The 18,038-nt window shown below is 44.6% G+C and overlaps 8 protein-coding genes across 8 annotated transcripts; 4 read left to right on the forward strand and 4 right to left on the reverse strand.

Annotated features, from left to right (window-relative positions):
- Positions 1 to 153: 153 nt before the first annotated feature.
- On the reverse strand, positions 154 to 5,189 carry L203_102046 (uncharacterized protein; the record flags this gene model as incomplete). The annotated part of the gene is made up of 11 exons (XM_066211475.1): positions 154 to 413; positions 490 to 624; positions 696 to 1,008; positions 1,058 to 1,144; positions 1,192 to 1,971; positions 2,018 to 2,354; positions 2,405 to 2,920; positions 2,970 to 3,269; positions 3,327 to 3,626; positions 3,685 to 5,049; positions 5,116 to 5,189. 11 exons carry the CDS (start codon positions 5,187 to 5,189, stop codon positions 154 to 156), a joined length of 4,467 nt encoding a protein of 1,488 aa, XP_066067572.1.
- A 457-nt stretch (positions 5,190 to 5,646) lies between these two features.
- On the reverse strand, positions 5,647 to 7,819 carry L203_102047 (uncharacterized protein; the record flags this gene model as incomplete). The annotated part of the gene is made up of 3 exons (XM_066211476.1): positions 5,647 to 6,157; positions 6,206 to 6,640; positions 6,690 to 7,819. 3 exons carry the CDS (start codon positions 7,817 to 7,819, stop codon positions 5,647 to 5,649), a joined length of 2,076 nt encoding a protein of 691 aa, XP_066067573.1.
- Positions 7,820 to 8,360: 541 nt separating this feature from the next.
- On the forward strand, positions 8,361 to 9,097 carry L203_102048 (uncharacterized protein; the record flags this gene model as incomplete). The annotated part of the gene is made up of 2 exons (XM_066211477.1): positions 8,361 to 8,672; positions 8,744 to 9,097. 2 exons carry the CDS (start codon positions 8,361 to 8,363, stop codon positions 9,095 to 9,097), a joined length of 666 nt encoding a protein of 221 aa, XP_066067574.1.
- A 159-nt stretch (positions 9,098 to 9,256) lies between these two features.
- On the reverse strand, positions 9,257 to 11,068 carry L203_102049 (uncharacterized protein; the record flags this gene model as incomplete). The annotated part of the gene is made up of 3 exons (XM_066211478.1): positions 9,257 to 10,445; positions 10,491 to 10,620; positions 10,666 to 11,068. The coding sequence occupies 3 exons, from the start codon at positions 11,066 to 11,068 to the stop codon at positions 9,257 to 9,259; spliced, it is 1,722 nt and encodes a 573-aa protein (XP_066067575.1).
- Positions 11,069 to 11,690: 622 nt separating this feature from the next.
- L203_102050 (uncharacterized protein) lies at positions 11,691 to 13,035 on the forward strand (the record flags this gene model as incomplete). Its single annotated transcript, XM_066211479.1, has 7 exons — positions 11,691 to 11,879; positions 11,924 to 11,955; positions 12,001 to 12,043; positions 12,090 to 12,165; positions 12,209 to 12,460; positions 12,506 to 12,597; positions 12,643 to 13,035. 7 exons carry the CDS (start codon positions 11,691 to 11,693, stop codon positions 13,033 to 13,035), a joined length of 1,077 nt encoding a protein of 358 aa, XP_066067576.1.
- A 105-nt stretch (positions 13,036 to 13,140) lies between these two features.
- On the reverse strand, positions 13,141 to 14,152 carry L203_102051 (50S ribosomal protein L3; the record flags this gene model as incomplete). The annotated part of the gene is made up of 3 exons (XM_066211480.1): positions 13,141 to 13,488; positions 13,539 to 13,650; positions 13,707 to 14,152. 3 exons carry the CDS (start codon positions 14,150 to 14,152, stop codon positions 13,141 to 13,143), a joined length of 906 nt encoding a protein of 301 aa, XP_066067577.1.
- A 252-nt stretch (positions 14,153 to 14,404) lies between these two features.
- Positions 14,405 to 16,057, forward strand: L203_102052 (uncharacterized protein; the record flags this gene model as incomplete). The annotated part of the gene is made up of 5 exons (XM_066211481.1): positions 14,405 to 14,651; positions 14,699 to 15,167; positions 15,215 to 15,557; positions 15,609 to 15,782; positions 15,836 to 16,057. The coding sequence occupies 5 exons, from the start codon at positions 14,405 to 14,407 to the stop codon at positions 16,055 to 16,057; spliced, it is 1,455 nt and encodes a 484-aa protein (XP_066067578.1).
- A 428-nt stretch (positions 16,058 to 16,485) lies between these two features.
- Positions 16,486 to 17,130, forward strand: L203_102053 (uncharacterized protein; the record flags this gene model as incomplete). Its single annotated transcript, XM_066211482.1, has 2 exons — positions 16,486 to 16,836; positions 16,900 to 17,130. The coding sequence occupies 2 exons, from the start codon at positions 16,486 to 16,488 to the stop codon at positions 17,128 to 17,130; spliced, it is 582 nt and encodes a 193-aa protein (XP_066067579.1).
- Positions 17,131 to 18,038: the final 908 nt, after the last annotated feature.

Consider the following 18,038-nt stretch of genomic DNA (forward strand, 5'->3'; position numbering starts at 1 on the left):
TGTGAGACCTTGCATACGATCAAGCATGTAATAAGTCGGCAGATAGAAAAGGTCAACAAAATGTATATTAATTGCAACGTTCCACAATGCTTTTTGAATTATACGCCAAGGTGTACAGCATGCTCTGTGATGGAAATTGCCTCTCCAGTTTCTTCATTGTAGCTGCTTTCTGATCTCTAATCTTTGCAACAAACTTCTTCGGGCCTCCCAAGCATCATCAATTGGACTGATGTTTTTGCCTATAGTCCAAGAACCCAACGAGTCATCAGGGTCAAGGCATTCCAAAGCACCACACAATTCGGAGACGAATTGGCTTTCAGGCGTTTCAGGATTCTTGATAGAGGAATCACTGTGTGAGCCATTTGATAGTTCCGATTTACGCGGCTCCGGGATAGTTATTGTATGCTGCACTTCTATAAATGCATATCAGCTTATTTCAATTCCAAGTACAATAGCGTATTCGACAGAAAGAAAAGCCCTCAGACGTACCGTGCAGTTTCAAGGAGGACAGTAGTTTCGAGGCATGAGAAGCATCAATAAATGAATCTCGAAAGATATTTGGAGGTTCAACCTCGAACAAAACTTCTGCGCCGTTCTCGCATTTAAGAATGCTGAGATCACGATCTATAAATCTTTCAGCATTAGAAGCCATACTCTGTGGTAGAGATTACTACAGTAATGTTTATAATACTCACCATAACCATCTTGATCTAATGACAGTTCTTTGAGCCATGATATCCACTTGCACCATTCTTCACTGTTTCTTGTGAGAGAAAGCAGATATCTCACTGCCCAATCATACCACATCGCATGAGCTTTTTGCTGTATGACTCGTCTTTCTACATCTGAAGCAAGGGTGATGATGTTGGCAGCACCTTGCCTGATTTCCTCGTCGTCGTCTTGTGTCAAACGCAAGAGCGCCTGATGTAATTCTAATTTAGGATGTCTGAATAGATGAGAAGTAAGGTGAGATAAAGCTTTAATGGCAGCATATCGAGAAGGTTGTGACTATTATAACAATGAGCATCTCTGAAATGACAGCTGCCAGAATTCTTACTTCGTTTTCATGCGAAAACTGCAAAATATTTTCGGCCAGCTTTCCGTAGATGCCCGAATCTATCATCTCAATATTATCTACAAATCTCTGTCTTTCGTCAAAAATCATTCGATTTATGTTACAAATATGCTTACCAGATGGACAACCCAACCCAACGCGACCAGTGCTGCTTCTCTCACTGATACACATGTTGAAGTGGAGATTATCTTGTGTAGTGCATGGCATACATTACTCAACCCATTCGATTCATTCTTCCATTCGTTAACCGAGTCAATATTCCACTTAATTTCTGCTAAAGCATTCAAGGCCTTCTCTTGAACAGCTGCGCCTCCTGCGCCAGTTATTGCCAAGGACATTACGCGATGGAGTAAAGTAGCTGTTAGAGTCTCTTGCATACGCTCAAGATAGTCAAGTGCATGAAGATTAGATATTTCAGTAGATGCAGGACCGAGAAAAGACAAAAGTATTGAAGGGGAGGCGGAGTGACGTATGAGAGCATCAATGCACGCACTGAGACGAAAGTCTTCTCCTGGCATAGACATTTTCGTCGGACTGACCAGGTGTTGCGTGGCTCTCTTGACAAGTTCTCGAATAAGTGAGCCCTCTCTTGACTCGCTCTGATTTTTGCAGCCAAGATAATCTTCAACACACCCTACAATCTCAGCAGTGATCAATGGTAAATGTCCTGGTACATGCTCTTTCAGGAGTTTTTGAAGGATCTCTTCAAATACAGATTGCGATATCTCCTCAATAGAATCCCAATCAACGAAGTTTTGGATGAGTTGACGAAGTAGAAGAAGGTGACCATGGAAAGCATTGAGTGAAGGAGCTTCATATGAAGAAGACAAGGCCCGTTGAATAGACTCGACCGGTGACAGAGTAGAACCCAAAGCCTGAGCTGCCACTTGACGTACCTACAAATACGTTAATGCCGCACACCCTTGTAATGATGTGCCCAACCTGTTGCTGCGTACTGCTTAAATAAGGCTCAATCAAATTGGACAATTTGCGAGGTATTTCTACATTAGTATCTGACCATTTCAAGCTTCTGACAATGATCAGAATCGGAAACAAGGGGGTATGTTTATTATTAGCTTTTTCTTCTCCCCCATCGTGCGCAAGGTACTTGATAATGAACGGCAGAATGAGAGGATATTTTGAATGGAAGAGATAAAAGGACTTGCGCAAGAGGAGAGCTGCCCGGGAGCGGTAATAGTCCTGACCGCCTCGAGAGGGAGCAAGACAACGGTGAACTAGCGTGGAGAAGAGAATGAGTCCTACATTACGTACATTCCAACTGCGCCGTTAGGTCAGCAGCCTTATCAGAGTTTCCAACTTATAGCTCACTTTGAAGACTCAAATGCTCCCAAGGCAGTAAGAACACTTCTCTCAAAATGAGTGTCAAAGAATTTTGTTTGCCTTGCATCCAGCAAAACAACCTTGAGCACATTGAGAGCGTGAACCTTGGTGGCGTTTGAGGTCATTTCGTTGTCTACTCTTGCGAAATTCAACAAGCATGTTATTGCTCTCTCCAACAGTTGCTCCGAGCTGGAGACAATTGAGAGAATGCTGTACGGTAATGCAGCAGATCGTCTTGTTGTAGAAATTTGGTCCGAAGAGATGGCTATCAGCTCGTGTTCAAGCCATTCTCTGCAAAGATATTTCATCTCCTCCACAGATCTAACAGTTTCGACCAGCTGTGCAAAAGCAGTCGAAATTTTGGAAAAGGTTCCTCGGTGACGGATTTCGTGTAACCAGACAAGGAACGTCTGGCCAGCAGAGTCAACATCGTTGATAGACCATATAATCTGACTCGCTCCTGCCTGAGATATAGGCAGACTTATTAAAGTCGCAAGCAGCTCGCTAAACCAAAGCAATCAGTAATTGACGGCACAGGATGTTGTGGATTTACCCAGCAGTCATAGTTGCTCTCCAACAACCGAACAAGAGGCCCGTATGATCCATTCCTTCCTCATTTTCAGTGTCATCTACCGCACCCAAGATTTCGCAAGCCCTGGCGATCTCGTGGTCCGGCTTCACATTTCCTTCCAATGAATCCTGATCGACCGATATCAGCTTAGATGTAGCTAGGGAAATTACTGGCCTGGTAACCAACCAGGCGCGTTTGATGAGCTGGAAAAGTCGATGAAAGATGGGTGACCAAATGCGTTGACTTCCTGGGCTTTTAAGTTCTAGACCGACCAAAATATCTCTACATTCCTTGATGAGCCTTGATGTTAAGCTCAAAAGACGTGGTATGACTACGTACTTGATTACACTCAGGAACCCATGTAATGGATGCTTTTCAATCAACACAAGGTTAGATTCTGTCGATATAAGAGCATTCTCAAGTTTAGCAATCAAGTCTTGCACAAAGTTAACAGCCTGCTGCTCATTGTCTCGCTTCTTGATTAGCCAACTAAACAGTATACAAAGCGCTGCTTTCCCCGCTTCTGCTTGCGTTCTACGAGGATTGTCTAGAGCAACGAGGGCAGATTTAAGAAGGATTTGAGACAACGGTGTTTGGAGAGATTCATATCCCGGTGATGGAACTTTGGCACACTCAATACTACCAAAGCAAAGTCATTCAAAAAGATCAAAGAGACTGATTGCTCAAACTGACTCACATCTTTCTAGACCTGACACGAACCTCTGTGAATTGACTTGCTTGACAGGCCAACAAGCTTTGCATCCTTTCCAATGTAAAAACAGATTCCTGGACTCCATCATCATGTCCGAGAACCTCTAAATATCTTTCTAATAAGATCAATCCCATAAGCACCTTTGACACTGGGAATCGCCGAGCCTGGCATATGTTTTCATCAATAAAAGCCAGAAACCAAGAATGGAATTCAGAGATATGTGAAAGGGAATTCATAAGGTTTGACGCCTCATTGACAGTTTCGTCGGATGAAGGTTGTTTCGAGATTCTTCGTAATATGCGACAAATCCCAGTATTATACTGTTGAAGGCGCGTGAAGAATGCGAACGAGGCCGACGAGAAAGCTGATCTAACTCCACCATTCGTAATTGCTTCATTGCATTTGAGACTTATCTTTATCAGCTCTAGACCGTCTTTAGTGAATTCTTTTCTGCCGGTAACCAGCTCAAAAGCTCGTAACCTAGTGTCCGTATCTTCGCTTTCTAGAACCATCTTGATTTCAATATGAGGTAATTGCTCAATTGTCACCAAGCCTTTGGTAACACCAAGAGATGCAACACCTACCCAGGCTTTCAGAGTTGCATTTGGTGGTCCCAGATGTGAAAGTAGAGGAGTCAGGAGCGAAGGAAGATGATTCAACAGCTGAGGGAGGAGATACCGTGAAAGATGCGAGAGCGTTGATGGAGGTTGAGAGGTCTCAAAACAAGGAGACAGCAAATGGAGCAATTGGTCTTGTTGTTCTAGAGTGAGGGATATCGTAGACGTCGTTGGACGGAGCTGAATCCCACAGGCAACCAAAAGTAGGTCGGCAGCAAGAGTACATCTGACGCTGGCATCTTGAGCAACAGAAACTTCATCCAATAAGCTGTCAAGAAGGCTCATAGGTACCCGTTCAGCTGATATATACGGAAGCATAGCGATGAGAGCCGACATGACGCCCTTACTCAGCAATTTGCCTTGAACCAAACTCACAAATAGAGGCTCTATAAATGACACAGTGGTGCTCTTCTTATGTTCAACCTTTGCTTCGTTAGATTCCCAGAGAGAAGAGAGTTTTGCGGCGGTAGACAACGCCTCAATCGCACGAGTCTGCTGAACCTTGAGCGGATGGTCGATATTGGTCATAAGCAAGACAGCCAATTGCTTCCCAGGCTGCAGACCCGGAATGATCAACTCATCCACCATGCTGATGACCTTAGGGGAAGGAATCTGAAGCGACAGGACAGCATAAAGTTGACGAAGTATGACAAGAAGGAGTTCCAGCAGTTTGATATGGGCGTTGTTTTCCTCCAGACTTTGAATAATTTCTAGAGCTTGGGATATTGAGACGCTACAGGCAAGATTTATAAAAGTAAGCTTGATTTTACAATCCTATTTGGTACTGCCTGGCATTCACCCGTCATTCAAGTCTTTTGGAGACGCCTTGAGTAGAGTCTTTCGCAGTGTTTCTATTTGAGGCAAGCCTTCCATACTGCCAAAGATTTGAATACTCCCGAGATGCCCCTTTTGAAGAGTGTATTTCACCGTTCAAGTACTTGAGAAAAGGACTGATTTTGAATAGAAAATCTTGATTATAATTAAAACGAATAAAAACAATCTAGAAAAAATATAAAGGCAAAAGAAAATGAATGTCGGAATTTACAACAAAGCCGCTCGAAAATTAGATTGTTGACAAAATGAAGAAATCGTTTCAAAAATTTTGTTGTGACGTTGGAAGCAGCTCAAAAGGTATATTATTTCAGACAACTTCACCACGCTCATTGAGCTCGTCACATTGTTGAGATTGCTCCAATCAAGTAGTCAGCGACATTGAGCATGCTATGCATCCGGTATCCCCTATTGTACAAGATATTTTCGACATTGATCCCACTTCACCCTTCTCTTTCTATATCTCTTCCGTTTTGATTCATTTCACAAGATTACCATACTACATTCTGTCTCTCATCAACCCGCTTGGAATGGGTCTAATTCTTGGTCCCCTTCCATCATCTCTATCGAAACTTAGTCCCCTTTTCCTGGGTGGATTTATTCTTGATTCTAATCTGTTGTATGGGTATTCTCTGGGTGGATAAGCCCTGTCCATGGGCAAAGATCTGCCAGGGGAAATAGGCCGCCTTGGGGGAGAGATCGGACGTCGAGCCGGAGATAATGGACGCCGAAGCGGAGGAGGCGAGATTGGGCGGCGGACGGAGGGTGGCAAGCGTCGAGGTGGCGGAGACATAGCGCGTGCATACCCACGAGGTGGCGGAGGTTGATCATAACGTTCAGCATAATCACGTACACGTTCCGGTTCGCGCAAGATTGGGGCAGTAGTATATCCTTGTTGCAAAGCGGTTGCTTGTAAACTTGAAAGTTGAGCCTTAAGCGATTCTATAGTTGAGAGAACGTTTTCGTTTACCGGCGGAGATGCTGCGCGATAATCTAGATGTCGTCCATAACTTGTGCCACGTTAGCTTTCGAACGTCTTTGTTTATGCCAAGGCTCACGCATCACGTTCAATGGGAAAACTCCTGTCGTAATCTCTGCGATCGTAAGCAAAAGGCGGAGGTTGAAGATATGAGTCTTGTGGGTCTCTTGAATTCCTTTCGTCAATGGCAGGACCTCTAGCCCTTGTTTCGAGCATATTGATGCGAGGATCTCGTGGATTGCGAAAATTGCGATAGTCAGATGTAGGGCGAGGATCGCGATACATATCATGCAAATCTGGTACCCTTCTGTAATCGAATGGAGTATCGTATGGTCGAGGGGAGAAGGCATTGAGGGGAGGAGACCTATCTAAATACCTTCTGGGAGAACCTGCAGATTGGTAATGTCGTTCTCTCGGACCAGGAGATATTGGACGACGATAGCTGACAGTCGATCTAGCAGTTCTTGCAGGCGATGGAGAGCGAGGCCTGAGTGGTTGTGGTCCAGCGATACGACTAGTTTGTTTAAACAAAAGAACTTCATGCCAAAACCAGAACAACTTACTCAACCAGACTCCTGCTATCGTGAAGTCGAGGATGTTCTCTTTCGAGAGGTTTTGGATGATGGATGTAATCTTGGGACCTATGCGTTTCCATTTCCTTTGATCTAGTCCTCTCATGCAGCGGAATTTCAGGTTTGCGATTGTTAGTCGTGAAATCTTCCCTTCCAAAGCGGTAGTCGACTACACCGTTGCCCCCACTTGAATGTTTTTCTGGTACGGAATCGTCTTCGCTAGACGTATAGTTACCAAAAGACGGAGGATGTATCTGGGGTAAGGAGGTAGATGACTGGTGAGAAGCGGGCGCACGTGAGGATGACAAGGATGTCTTTTGCTTGGATATAGTAGGAGAATGAAGTGGGATATCTGGCAAGGCTGAGGTATTAGATGTAACCGCATCTGAACGCGTCGCCTTATCTGCCTCCATTAGATCCTCTGCTCGAGGTCTACCATTTTTTGAGTTAGGCGACTGTTCTTTCAGTTTATGAGCATCTTCACCCTTGGCTCTAGCTTTCAATTGTTCTTTCAGCTGGTGTTCCCTAACTAGCTTCTCTCTTTCTTCTTCCGATGTGACATTGGCCATTTGTTGTAATGTCTCTTGAGAGGCAGATTGAGCTTGCACATCAGGTTGCGGAGATTGACTTTGCTGCTGGGACGCAAGAAACGATTCAGCCATCTGCGCAAGTTCTGCAGGCTTCATATCATGAGAAGCACCTCGAGCTTGTCGGGAAGCTTCAACTTCGGCTTTGAACTGACGTAATCTTGCAAGTGAATCAAGTGCTTGTTCTTGGGGAGGTATCGATTTAGGGCTTGCGCTTTGAGATTTAGTTTCGTTATGGTGTTGCTGCTGTTGTAAGTGTCTCAGATCGCTGACAGAGTTGATGCTCCACGAGCTTGCCGTTAAAGAAGGTGTGGGTAGCCCTGTATCAGAGCCAGGATTGGAAAGTTCTGGAGTATTCTGAACATCACAAGTTTCACGCGGCTTCGGGCGCCATGATTCATGGTAAGGCTGAGGCCTGTCCAGGACAATTTGAGGAGCTTGTGTATGATACCGTGACTGGTGAGGGTTGTATTCGGCACCATTGGTGGCTTGAGTACCATTACCGATGTTCAATTGAATGCGAGCTTCACTCATAATGCGAGCAAATTCTTGAGAAAAGCATAAAAGTACACAGATCTTGTAAAGTGAAATAGGTGGCAAAAATAAACAAGTCTAGGGAATACAATTAATATCAGCGGAATGAGTAAGATGCGGACCGAGGTTCGTACTGATATAGATACGCCGCAAACGGCAGTCAATACAACCTGGCAAGATGTAAAGGCAAAAGATCAAAGATATAGATTGAGATATAGATTGATTGTAGATGTGTGTGAGGCACTGCCGAGAGTGGCCAAATCCAAGGCGAATGACAATGTCCTTTCAATATCACTTGACAGAGGCAGTGCAGCAGTCGAGTCGAGGCAGACTGCAGGCAAGAAGAGGACGAGCAATAAGCAACGAGAATAAAGATTGAAGGTAGAGATATGGAGTAAAATCAGAAAATGAATAGATTTGCATTTGCATTTTGAGCAAATACATGGGGCGAGTAAATTATTCCCGCCTTGTGGCACCTTTCCCAATCTAAACAATTTCGCTAACTATCTAATTCGATACAACTAAACATCATCCAGAATCAATGTCATCAAAACAAAGCCCTGATAACTCATCTCCAGGCTTTCGAGATCTTCAAGCAGGTCCCTCAAAGCGTCCACGTAACACAGTCTTAGATGCCCAACGTCACCAAATCGAAAAGCTATTAGCTAACCCGGATAAGGAGGTCATCCTTCCAACAGGCCTTACAGAGAAAGTCCTGCGGCCTCCAAGGGAGATGATGAAGAATGTACAGGGATCATCTGCCGGCGCCGGTTCAGGCGAGTTTCATGTGTATAAGCAGAGTAGGCGAAGGGAATATGAAAGGTTGAAGATGATGGAGGAAAAGATTAAATCAGTGTGTGAAGCTCATGTTTATTGAATGCGTTTGAAAGGAAGGAAGCTGATGAAATGGCGATGGGAGAATAGGAAGAAGAGCACGCGGCATTCATGGAACGACAGGCAGAACGCGACACTATTGCTGAAGCAAAGACATCCAAAAATCGAGCCAAACGACAAAAACGGAAACAAGGCCGTAAAGGAGGCTCAGCAGGGGTTGTGGGAGGAAGTGCAAACGATGAGAGAGGCGTGGTTAAAAGGAAATTGGAAGGCGATGCCAAAATCACCTTTAGAAAACCTGGAGAGGAGGGAAGCCAGAGTGAAGAGGATGAAGAGGATGTGTTGCCTATGTTGCCCGTAGAGGTGAAAGAGACTATAATAGAGATTGTCCCGGATTGGCCTGTAGCAGAAGAGGCTACAATAAGAATTGTAGATGAGAATTAGGAAAGTATTCGATTGTCAGCTTTGCTTCTGCTTTTCGACTGGCAAAACCATTTGAGTGTAGCAATAGAGGTTATACATATTGTTACAGAAACACTCCTATGTAAAACAATGCACCTATGCAAAATCAACCCAGCTCATTTCGATTGCCACCACCCAGTCTCACAAACCATCGTCTCTCAACTTCAACATCAAGGCACTGTAAAACCGCTCAAGATTAAATTTATCTCTCTTTTTCTTTTCGGTTTCTTTCTCCTTTTGTATAAGCTTCAACTCCTTTTCCTTCTCGTTCTTCGCATCCTCCAGCTGTCGCTTGCCCGCTTCGGTTGACTGGCCTCCTGGAAGGAAATTCGTGACCCAATCAACTACTTGGCCTACCTGGGCCAAATCCCAAGACGAGGGCGAAAGGAGTGAAGTTGATAATATATCCTTGGGAGATGCCGGCGATTTGTCTTTGCCACTTTGGTTTTCTTGGTTCTTGTCAATCTCTTTCTGCCTTGCTACCAGCCCAAGATGCTCATTCACTCCATGCGGCATACCATCTTTGTCTTCTTGCCCTCCCACACCAAGATCGATCTTTTCGCCAAGAGAGATGGAAGAAGTACTGGAGGGGAAAAGGCCTCCTTCGCCGCGTAAATCCCAGTGATGGCATTCGTCAACTGCACCAATGAATTCGCCCCATTTTGCACTTGATACACTGACCAGCCCGTCATTGCCTTCATATAGCGGTTCCTCATCTTTTCCCAACACCATGTTGGATGAGTCCTCCGCGTAACCATTTTCAGCTGCAGCATCCAAGACCAATTTGGGAAACCATAACGGGTGGAGTACAGACATTCGAGATATTCGGCCCGCTACAGAGGTGTACTTGACCGAGGGATCATCAAGAGTGTTGGGATTAAAATGATCACGAAGATAAGAGGTAGTCAAGTTGGAGTAGGCGGGAGAATCAAATATAGAGAGAAGATACGAGGTGAGCCCAGTGGCAAAGGAAGCAATGGTATCATCTTTGGAAATATCTTTGGATGATGATCGAGATAATAAAGGTGACTTTAAAGAATAGGGAAGGGTTTTCAGCTTTTCGGCGGTGAGCGCAGCGGTAGCCACTACAGCTGCTGAACCAACTCCGATATTGGCAGTACACCAGTCCATAAAAGGTGAGCCGCGATGAGGGGTACCAATCGTAGTGAGGGACAAGGGCTTGTAGGCGGTTGGCTTGATGGTAGAGATGAGGTGTCGACAATCAAGACCGCCCATGGAGTGTGCGATAAAATTCACGCCAGTGCCTTTTGGCAGAGTACTCTTCAAGAAGTCGTGCATCTGCTCTGCCCTTTCTTTGATCGACCCGGTACTATCACTACATCAACAGTATGCCCAAAAAAAATACCAAACTTACCCCTTGACACCAACGACGACAACTTTGGCACCGATTTTATCTCTCAATACTTCAAGCACATTTGCCCAATAATGCAACTTGAGGGAGGGAAACAGTGGGATAGGTGTTGCAGTCGAGAACCCATATAACCCTGGGGATTCATCAGTTTATACCTCCAGAAGCCGTCAGCACTTGCCATGGCACAACACAACCACTTCTCTAGGAGGTTTGACTGCTCCAGGGGAAGCCAACCTTTCATCATTCATCAAGTGATAAATATTTGTCGGACCTGCCGGCCATTTCGGATCTGGGGCAAGTTTGGGAAGGTGACGCAGTTTATGATGTCCATCTTTCTCTGTTGCGTATCCACGTGGAAAAGAGGTGGGACTACCTAATGCCTCTACCGATGGTCCGTCATCATCGACAGCAGCATGAGCTACACCAGCCGAGACGAGATAGTCACTCTGACGAGCTTGTGGTAAATCCCCTACTAGTCTAGATTTCCTCTTGGACTTTGCCGTAGGTATAGTATCTATCCACTTGTTGCGAAGATACTTTGCGAGTTGTATATAGCGAAAAGGCGAAAGAGTTGTGCCCATGGCTTGAAAATGGTTGAAGCAGCAGAAAGCAAAATTGGAACGAGTGTAAAAGATACTCTGCGCTTAATTAGAGTTTCCTGACCATGAGGAAAGAGCTGTCGCAAAAAATCAATAATGAGAATTGTAAAATATAAAGAATGTCAAAGAGTTGGGGAAGATAAACAGTGGTTCTTATGACGTCTGAATTTGCTCCCGCTTTCCGTCGGAAACGAGCTCATGCCCTGGTAGATGTCAAAATACGGCGTTAACGAGCAAATATGCATGCATAACTGCGAAAAAAATCCATAGATACAAGCAGCGACATACATGCATACCGTTTTCTTAATGCATGCACTTTGATGCATAGCTTGAACTGCCACGTGCCATGCGGCCATCGCCGACATGGTCTCTTCAATGTATATATTTGATTCGTCATTTCTTACCTTTCAATTCATCAACTCAAGTTATGCATAAGTCCCCCACGACTGCCTTTTTTCTCTAGACCCCCTGCACGGACCACCACGATGTTTGAATAGGATTTTTGTTTTTCGCAGCACAACAACGTCACTTGGCACAACGTTCTTTTGTTGTTTTCTTTTCCTTCTTTTATTTTATTTTTTGTTTCCATCTTTCAACCATTGTAATGCTATCACGCCTTCTCACGCTCGCTCTCCTTTCCATTCCTTCGGCGCTTGCTGCCACAACTTGCAACGGTCACGCGCAGCTGTGCGGACAGCTGTATTCCAATGTGACATATATTGGGGCCCACAACTCATATGCGGTAGGCAGTAGCGTTGCCGAAAACCAGGGTAAAGATGTGACGGCACAGCTGGTGCGTTTATGAGCTGGTCGACGACGCAAACTGACAGAGGGCAGAACGACGGTATTCGTACATTGCAGATTCAAGCGTGAGCTTAGTGTGATCAAAAAAAGAGTGTATTGATGAAAGATAGCCATAAAGCTCAAGACGGAATACATCTCTGCCACTCAGCATGCGTGAGTTAGAATGGGCGCGGGACGAGAGAGCTGACAGGTATTCTAGTGGTTGCTGGACGCCGGTTTACTCTCTGATTACTTGTCCAAAGTTGCCTCCTGGGTTAAATTGAATCCTAATGACGGTGTGTCTGTACACTGATCAATATTCCATGCTAACAATAGCAGTTATCACGCTTGTGATTGTTAACATTGATAACCTTCCTGTCACGTCTTTTACTTCTGCCTTTGAGTCAAGTGGTCTCTCCAATAAAACCTTTACACCCTCCAAACAACCGCGTACACTCCAAGACTGGCCCACATTGTCTGACATGATTGATCAAGGCAAGACTGTCGTGGCGTTCATCGACAATCAGGCAGACTTGAACAGCGTTCCTTACCTTATTGATGAGTTTACCGCCTTGTGGGAAGATGCTTATGGTGAGCTGTTTTGCGTGTAGGGGGGTTTTCCTCATGACTTTGTAGATGTGACGGATCAAGAATTTGGCTGTGCTATCAACAGATCGTCTGGAACATCTACCCCGCAACCATACCTTATCAACCACTTCCTTGACTCTGTAAGTTTCTTGTCAACATGATTCATTTTTCTGACAAGGCACAAGACATACTCTTTCAGTGGCACACAGCTCTTTGTGCCAAACAAAGACAAACTTAACGAAACCAACGCAGAATCTGGCACTGGTTCCATTGGATTCCATGTTGACAACTGTCGAAAACCTTGGGGACGAAACCCGACCTATATTCTGCTCGACTTTTACGACAGCAATGGCAACGCTCCATTCAATTTGGCTGCCTCTTTGAACAATGTGCCGGCGCCGACAAACACTGTGTCCGTCGGAAGCGACGCCACGGCTTCATCTGGCAATTCGGCGGGTGTGTCTAGCAAATCCTTGAATGGCGCAAGTCCGAATGCGGATAGCATTCTTAAGAACACGGTGTTGGCCCTGGGCCTCATGGTTGGTGTCGGGCTGGGTGTCGGTAGAGTGCTTATGTAGAATAATCATCATTATTTACCTATCTTTGTACATTTTTTCACTTGCTTGTCTTTTCACATGAGAAGCACGATGCATTACATGCGCTATACATGAAGAAAACCAAAACTATTGCTTCTCGGCCCATCCTTCTCCTTTCCATTCTACCACCTCTGGCCAATTTTCTTTCTTAACCCTTTCCACAGTACCTGCTGGTATGGGCAAACTGAGCACACCCTTGCTCAACCACTCTTCTTGCTCTTTTCCCTTTTTCATAGCCAGTTGCGACTTGGAGGCCACTAGTCTCTTTGAATCTCGCACATAAATGAAAGAGTCGTCTGCACCAGGGACACATCCGCGGACGTACAAGAGGTTGAGAACATGGTCAACTCGATGTATAAGAAGATTTTGTGTTGTTCGCGGCCGGTTTCCCATGTGTCCAGGCATCTTTTTTCCCGGGATAACCCGTCCGGGGTCCTACAATCGTATGTGTTAACGATAAGCAAAGCGCGCAAGGGTTAGCAAACCTGGTTTTGTCCGATAGATCCACCTGATCGATGCTTGACTGAAGTACCATGTGACGCCTTTAACCCTCTAAAGCCATACCTTTTCATTACACCTTGAAAGCCTTTTCCAATTCTTGACCCTACTATCAGCTACCGTCCAACATTTTTGACAAGAGAAAATAAACACACGTCGTCCCTTGTACATCTACAAACTGCCCGGGAATAAAATGTCCAGCGCTCAATTCTGTACCCACTGGCACCACTGCATCATCTGACACTTGAAATTCTTTCATCTTGTACTTTGGTTCCACACCAGCTTTTCTGAAATGCCCCAGCAGCGCATTTGTCGTTGTCTTTTCAGGTCTTGGAGAAGCGCCTATTTGAAGTGTGTGATAGGGTGAGGTCGAAGGCGGAGGAGATACTCGTAGCACATGGTTGGAATCTACTTGAAGCACAGTAACAGGCCATCTTCTCCCATCTGCGTCCCAAAGGGCCGTCATCCCACGCTTACGGGCGATGAGACCTGTTCTGAGGGTATGAGGGGACCATTTCGGTAAAGAAAGCGTAGAAGCGGACTCAGAGGTAGAGGCTGATGTATGGAATGGCCTCGGGATGGAACGTAAAAAGGCGCGCATGCCTGTAGAATAAAACGTAGATGTAAAAGAAAAGAAAAGAAAAGAAAAAAAGGGAATAGAAACGTTGAAAAAGCTTGCCACGTGAATCTAATTCCGTTGAAATTGAGGTAAAGATCGTTTTGAGATAAATAAATATTTTTGGGAACCATTTTTGGGTTGTGTACTTTTAATTACGTAATAACATCTTCATCTCTGTTTACTTTACATTGCTTTTTTCATTTCACTTCTCTATTTCCATTTCATTCCAACAGGATGGCCACCAGTGCGCAGGCCTATCAGCAGCAGCAGCAGCAGCAACAACTTCCTCCAGTTCCCATTCCTAATATACAAAATTACCAAGCCCAGCCTCAACAACAATCATTACCATCAGTTCCTCAGACCCACCCAGCCAGTGTATATGAGGAGAATCAGCTATTTTCTCCGGTGGACGGGAGAGATAGTAGTATCTATGGGGATAGATCACGGGTTGTTTCTCAGCCGGCGGCACTTTTCGACCACTGTAAGTAGATCATTGGATACAGAGCAGCGCTAGCTGACGCTACGTAGCCCATCTACGTCCAGGTAAACAAGCTAATCTTCTCTCTCACGACCGTACGCTTGAATTATATCGCGAGAATGCGAAGAAAACCAATGATCCTGAACTGATTTTCGAGTTCTCGGTGTTTATGATTGAATCTGCCAAGCAAATGGTTCCTCCTGAACAAGAGAATGATCCTAACCCTGGGCCAGAAATAGTGAAGCAATTAGAAAAAAGAGATGAAGTGATCAAGGAAGCTACACTCCTGCTCAAACGGCTCTCGGATAGAGGATATCCTGATGCACAATATTTTCTGGCAGACTGTTATGCCAACGGTATAGGCACCGTCAGAGGGAGACAAGATTTTGACCGAGCATTCCCACTCTTTATTCTTGCTGCCAAACATGGTCACCCAGATGCTTGTTATAGGGCTGGTACTTGTTGCGAGCATGGCTGGGGTTGTCGAAGAGAAAGTGCGAAGGCAGTGCAATTTTACAAGTAAGTGTCACATCTTTGACCAACGGAGATGCTGACCGAGATGACAGAAAAGCTGCAGTGGGTCTGCATCCTGGCGCTATGTACCGTCTTGGCACAGCAGAACTCAACGGTGCTCTCGGTCTCCCTCGTCGACCGAAAGAAGGCGTCAAATGGCTTAAACGCTCAGCTGAACACGCCACCGAGGAATTTCCCCATGCACTACATGAACTTGCTTTGTTACATGAGAGAGGTATAGAGAACGTTGTTTTTGTCGATTTTGACTATGCAGCAGAGCTGCTGGCACAGGCAGCAGAATTGGGATATGCCCCGAGTGCATTCAAGCTAGGAGAATGTTATGAGTATGGGAAAATGGGATGCCCCTTGGATCCTGCATTATCTATCCACTACTATGTACCTATCTCCGCAAATTGCTTTATTGCTGGGCTAACTTCACTGACTTAGAATATTGCGGCGCAACAAGATCACAAGGACGCATGTTTTGCATTGACAGCTTGGTATCTTGTCGGATCTCCTGGTGTTCTTCCTCAGTCAGATACAGAAGCCTATCTTTGGGCTAAGAAAGCTGCGGAAATGGGTTTAGCAAAGGCGCAATATGCCGTTGGCTACTTTAGTGAGGTAAATTTTTCCATCTTGTGCGCTATCTTCCGCCGACTGAACCATCACTGCAGACTGGTGTTGGGACTGAGGCAGACCCACAAACAGCGCTCAAATGGTACAGACAAGCTGCTCAAGGTGGAGACAAACGAGCAACAAAGCGATTGCAAACGGGGTCGAGAAGTACCGCGCTGGATAGAGGACTGGAAATGGAAGCGCTCAAGGAAGAAAGAGGGATGAGGGGTGCCCATTCAAGAGGACATGAAAAAGACAAGGACGGGTGTTTAGTTATGTGAGAGTCCGCAGCATGTGGGCATACCGTGTTGTAATTTATGGGAGAGGCAAGGAATGTGGATTTTAACAAGAGCAAAGTAGGACAGCGCTCGATTGCTCGACATGAGGACTTTGTTAAACTTGAGAAACAGTTCAGCAGTATCATCAACAATACATCTCATGTTTGCACGATTTTTTGGTCAGAATTTCGTGACTACATATTCTCGTTCTATTACAAATATTCATTTCCTTTTCTCGTTTCTTTATCTAGATTTTACGATATGGTTGATGCTCTCTACCGTTTTTCTATCACTTTGATGTTTCATAGTGCTCTATCTAAATGAAACCATTGAACAATTTAATTGTTACGTAATCGTTTTTCTTGAACAAAATGATTACATGTAGATAAGTATTGAAGTCTTCTTATTCATATAAGAAACCGTCTTCAAAAATGTCTTTGGATACGCCATATAACCCAGACGCTGGCCCTTCGTCGCTGCGGTCCCGTCGTCCTCAAGCACAATCACTCGCATTTGCATCCACGCAACATGCAGTCTTTCGCGCAAATGATGTAGCGGGCGGATATTCAAGTGATCAACAACGAAATCAATTGGAAGAGCAACAGAAGGACCTTCACTCCCCATTGACTCCAAAGACTGCCACTGATCAAACATCCTCAAGCGTCTCGAGTTCGCATGCTCACTTTCCTGGTGGCTTGCCGTTACCTGCTGTCAAGGGTGTGATAAGTAGTATTGAGTCTCCGAGAGATCGACAAGGACGAGGGACTGCTAGGATCTATAGTGTGGGTATCATGTATGAGAATTACAGACAGAGCGTGGCTTTCTAATCTGATTTACCGAATTAGACGAGAGAAACACCTGGTACGCCCAAAACGCCTACATCCCACACAGAACCGTCCAATCAAGTGCAACATCAGCAGCTACAGCAAGGTGGAGAAAAAGTGGCTGATGACGAAGAGCAGAGAAGAATATTAACGGATGTGGTATTTAGAGCTGATCCCACAATGAAAAGCGCCTTTCTTAGTCTGCCGATGGACAAGAAGGATGAGATTGCGCGGTTGTTTGGTGTATCATAGATGGATCAATGGGAGACTATATGAGCAGGTAATGAGCTCAAAGAGTGAGAGTATTGGGAATTGCAATGGAGTGAGTTTGCTGATTGTTCAGTAATTGAAAGGGTTGCTAATGACTATGTGCAGTAGTAATGTATAGCTACCAATGAGCGTGCATATGCATAACTTAACGACTACGATTGATACATGATAAGAGAGCCCGCCAAACTCATATTAAACTTTTCATTATACACCAACAGTATAAGCTGAATACTCATGTATATGGCAGGAAGTGACAGTCAGGCGATATTGACATGTATAGCTCATCCAGTCTTGGTTCATTTGTTACAGTCCTACTGTAACCCCTACGGAGATGGATGTCCGACGGTGGAGAATGGTGTACATAGTTATTTAATTGTATCTTAGTTTTCTCCTTTTCCTTTATAATTATATTAATGCTAGTTCTGGAGTATTTCACTCTATGCCTGCACTTTGTATGATAATACATTGATATACAGTTCCAAAACCAAGAACCGAGAACCTAGAATCGAGAACCCAAGAATCTAGAATCAGTTTACATATCCTACAAACGATTATCCAACCTGCACGAAAATAAGTAGGAAGCAAGGCGGTAACATCATTGCATGTTCAGATATCATTTCATAAACCAGATTGATCAATAAATTTGTTTATGCATTCCTCAATTGATTAGTGAATAAGACATTGAAAGGATTGCTAAGGGCATTATAGTGTAATCCTCACAATCTGGAACAACTTTGGTTCGTTGGGTAAAGATAAAATGTGCAAAGAAATATAAAGCAAAATTAAAAGTTTTAGATACAACTATAATATGATAAGATACTAAGGGTTAGCTATTAATAATTCGATGTGAGGACATGACAACACTAATCCATTACTTCTTCACCTGTACG

Source organism: Cryptococcus depauperatus, chromosome 2 (assembly GCF_001720195.1).
Source record: "Cryptococcus depauperatus CBS 7841 chromosome 2, complete sequence".
Classification (NCBI taxonomy): domain Eukaryota; kingdom Fungi; phylum Basidiomycota; class Tremellomycetes; order Tremellales; family Cryptococcaceae; genus Cryptococcus; species Cryptococcus depauperatus.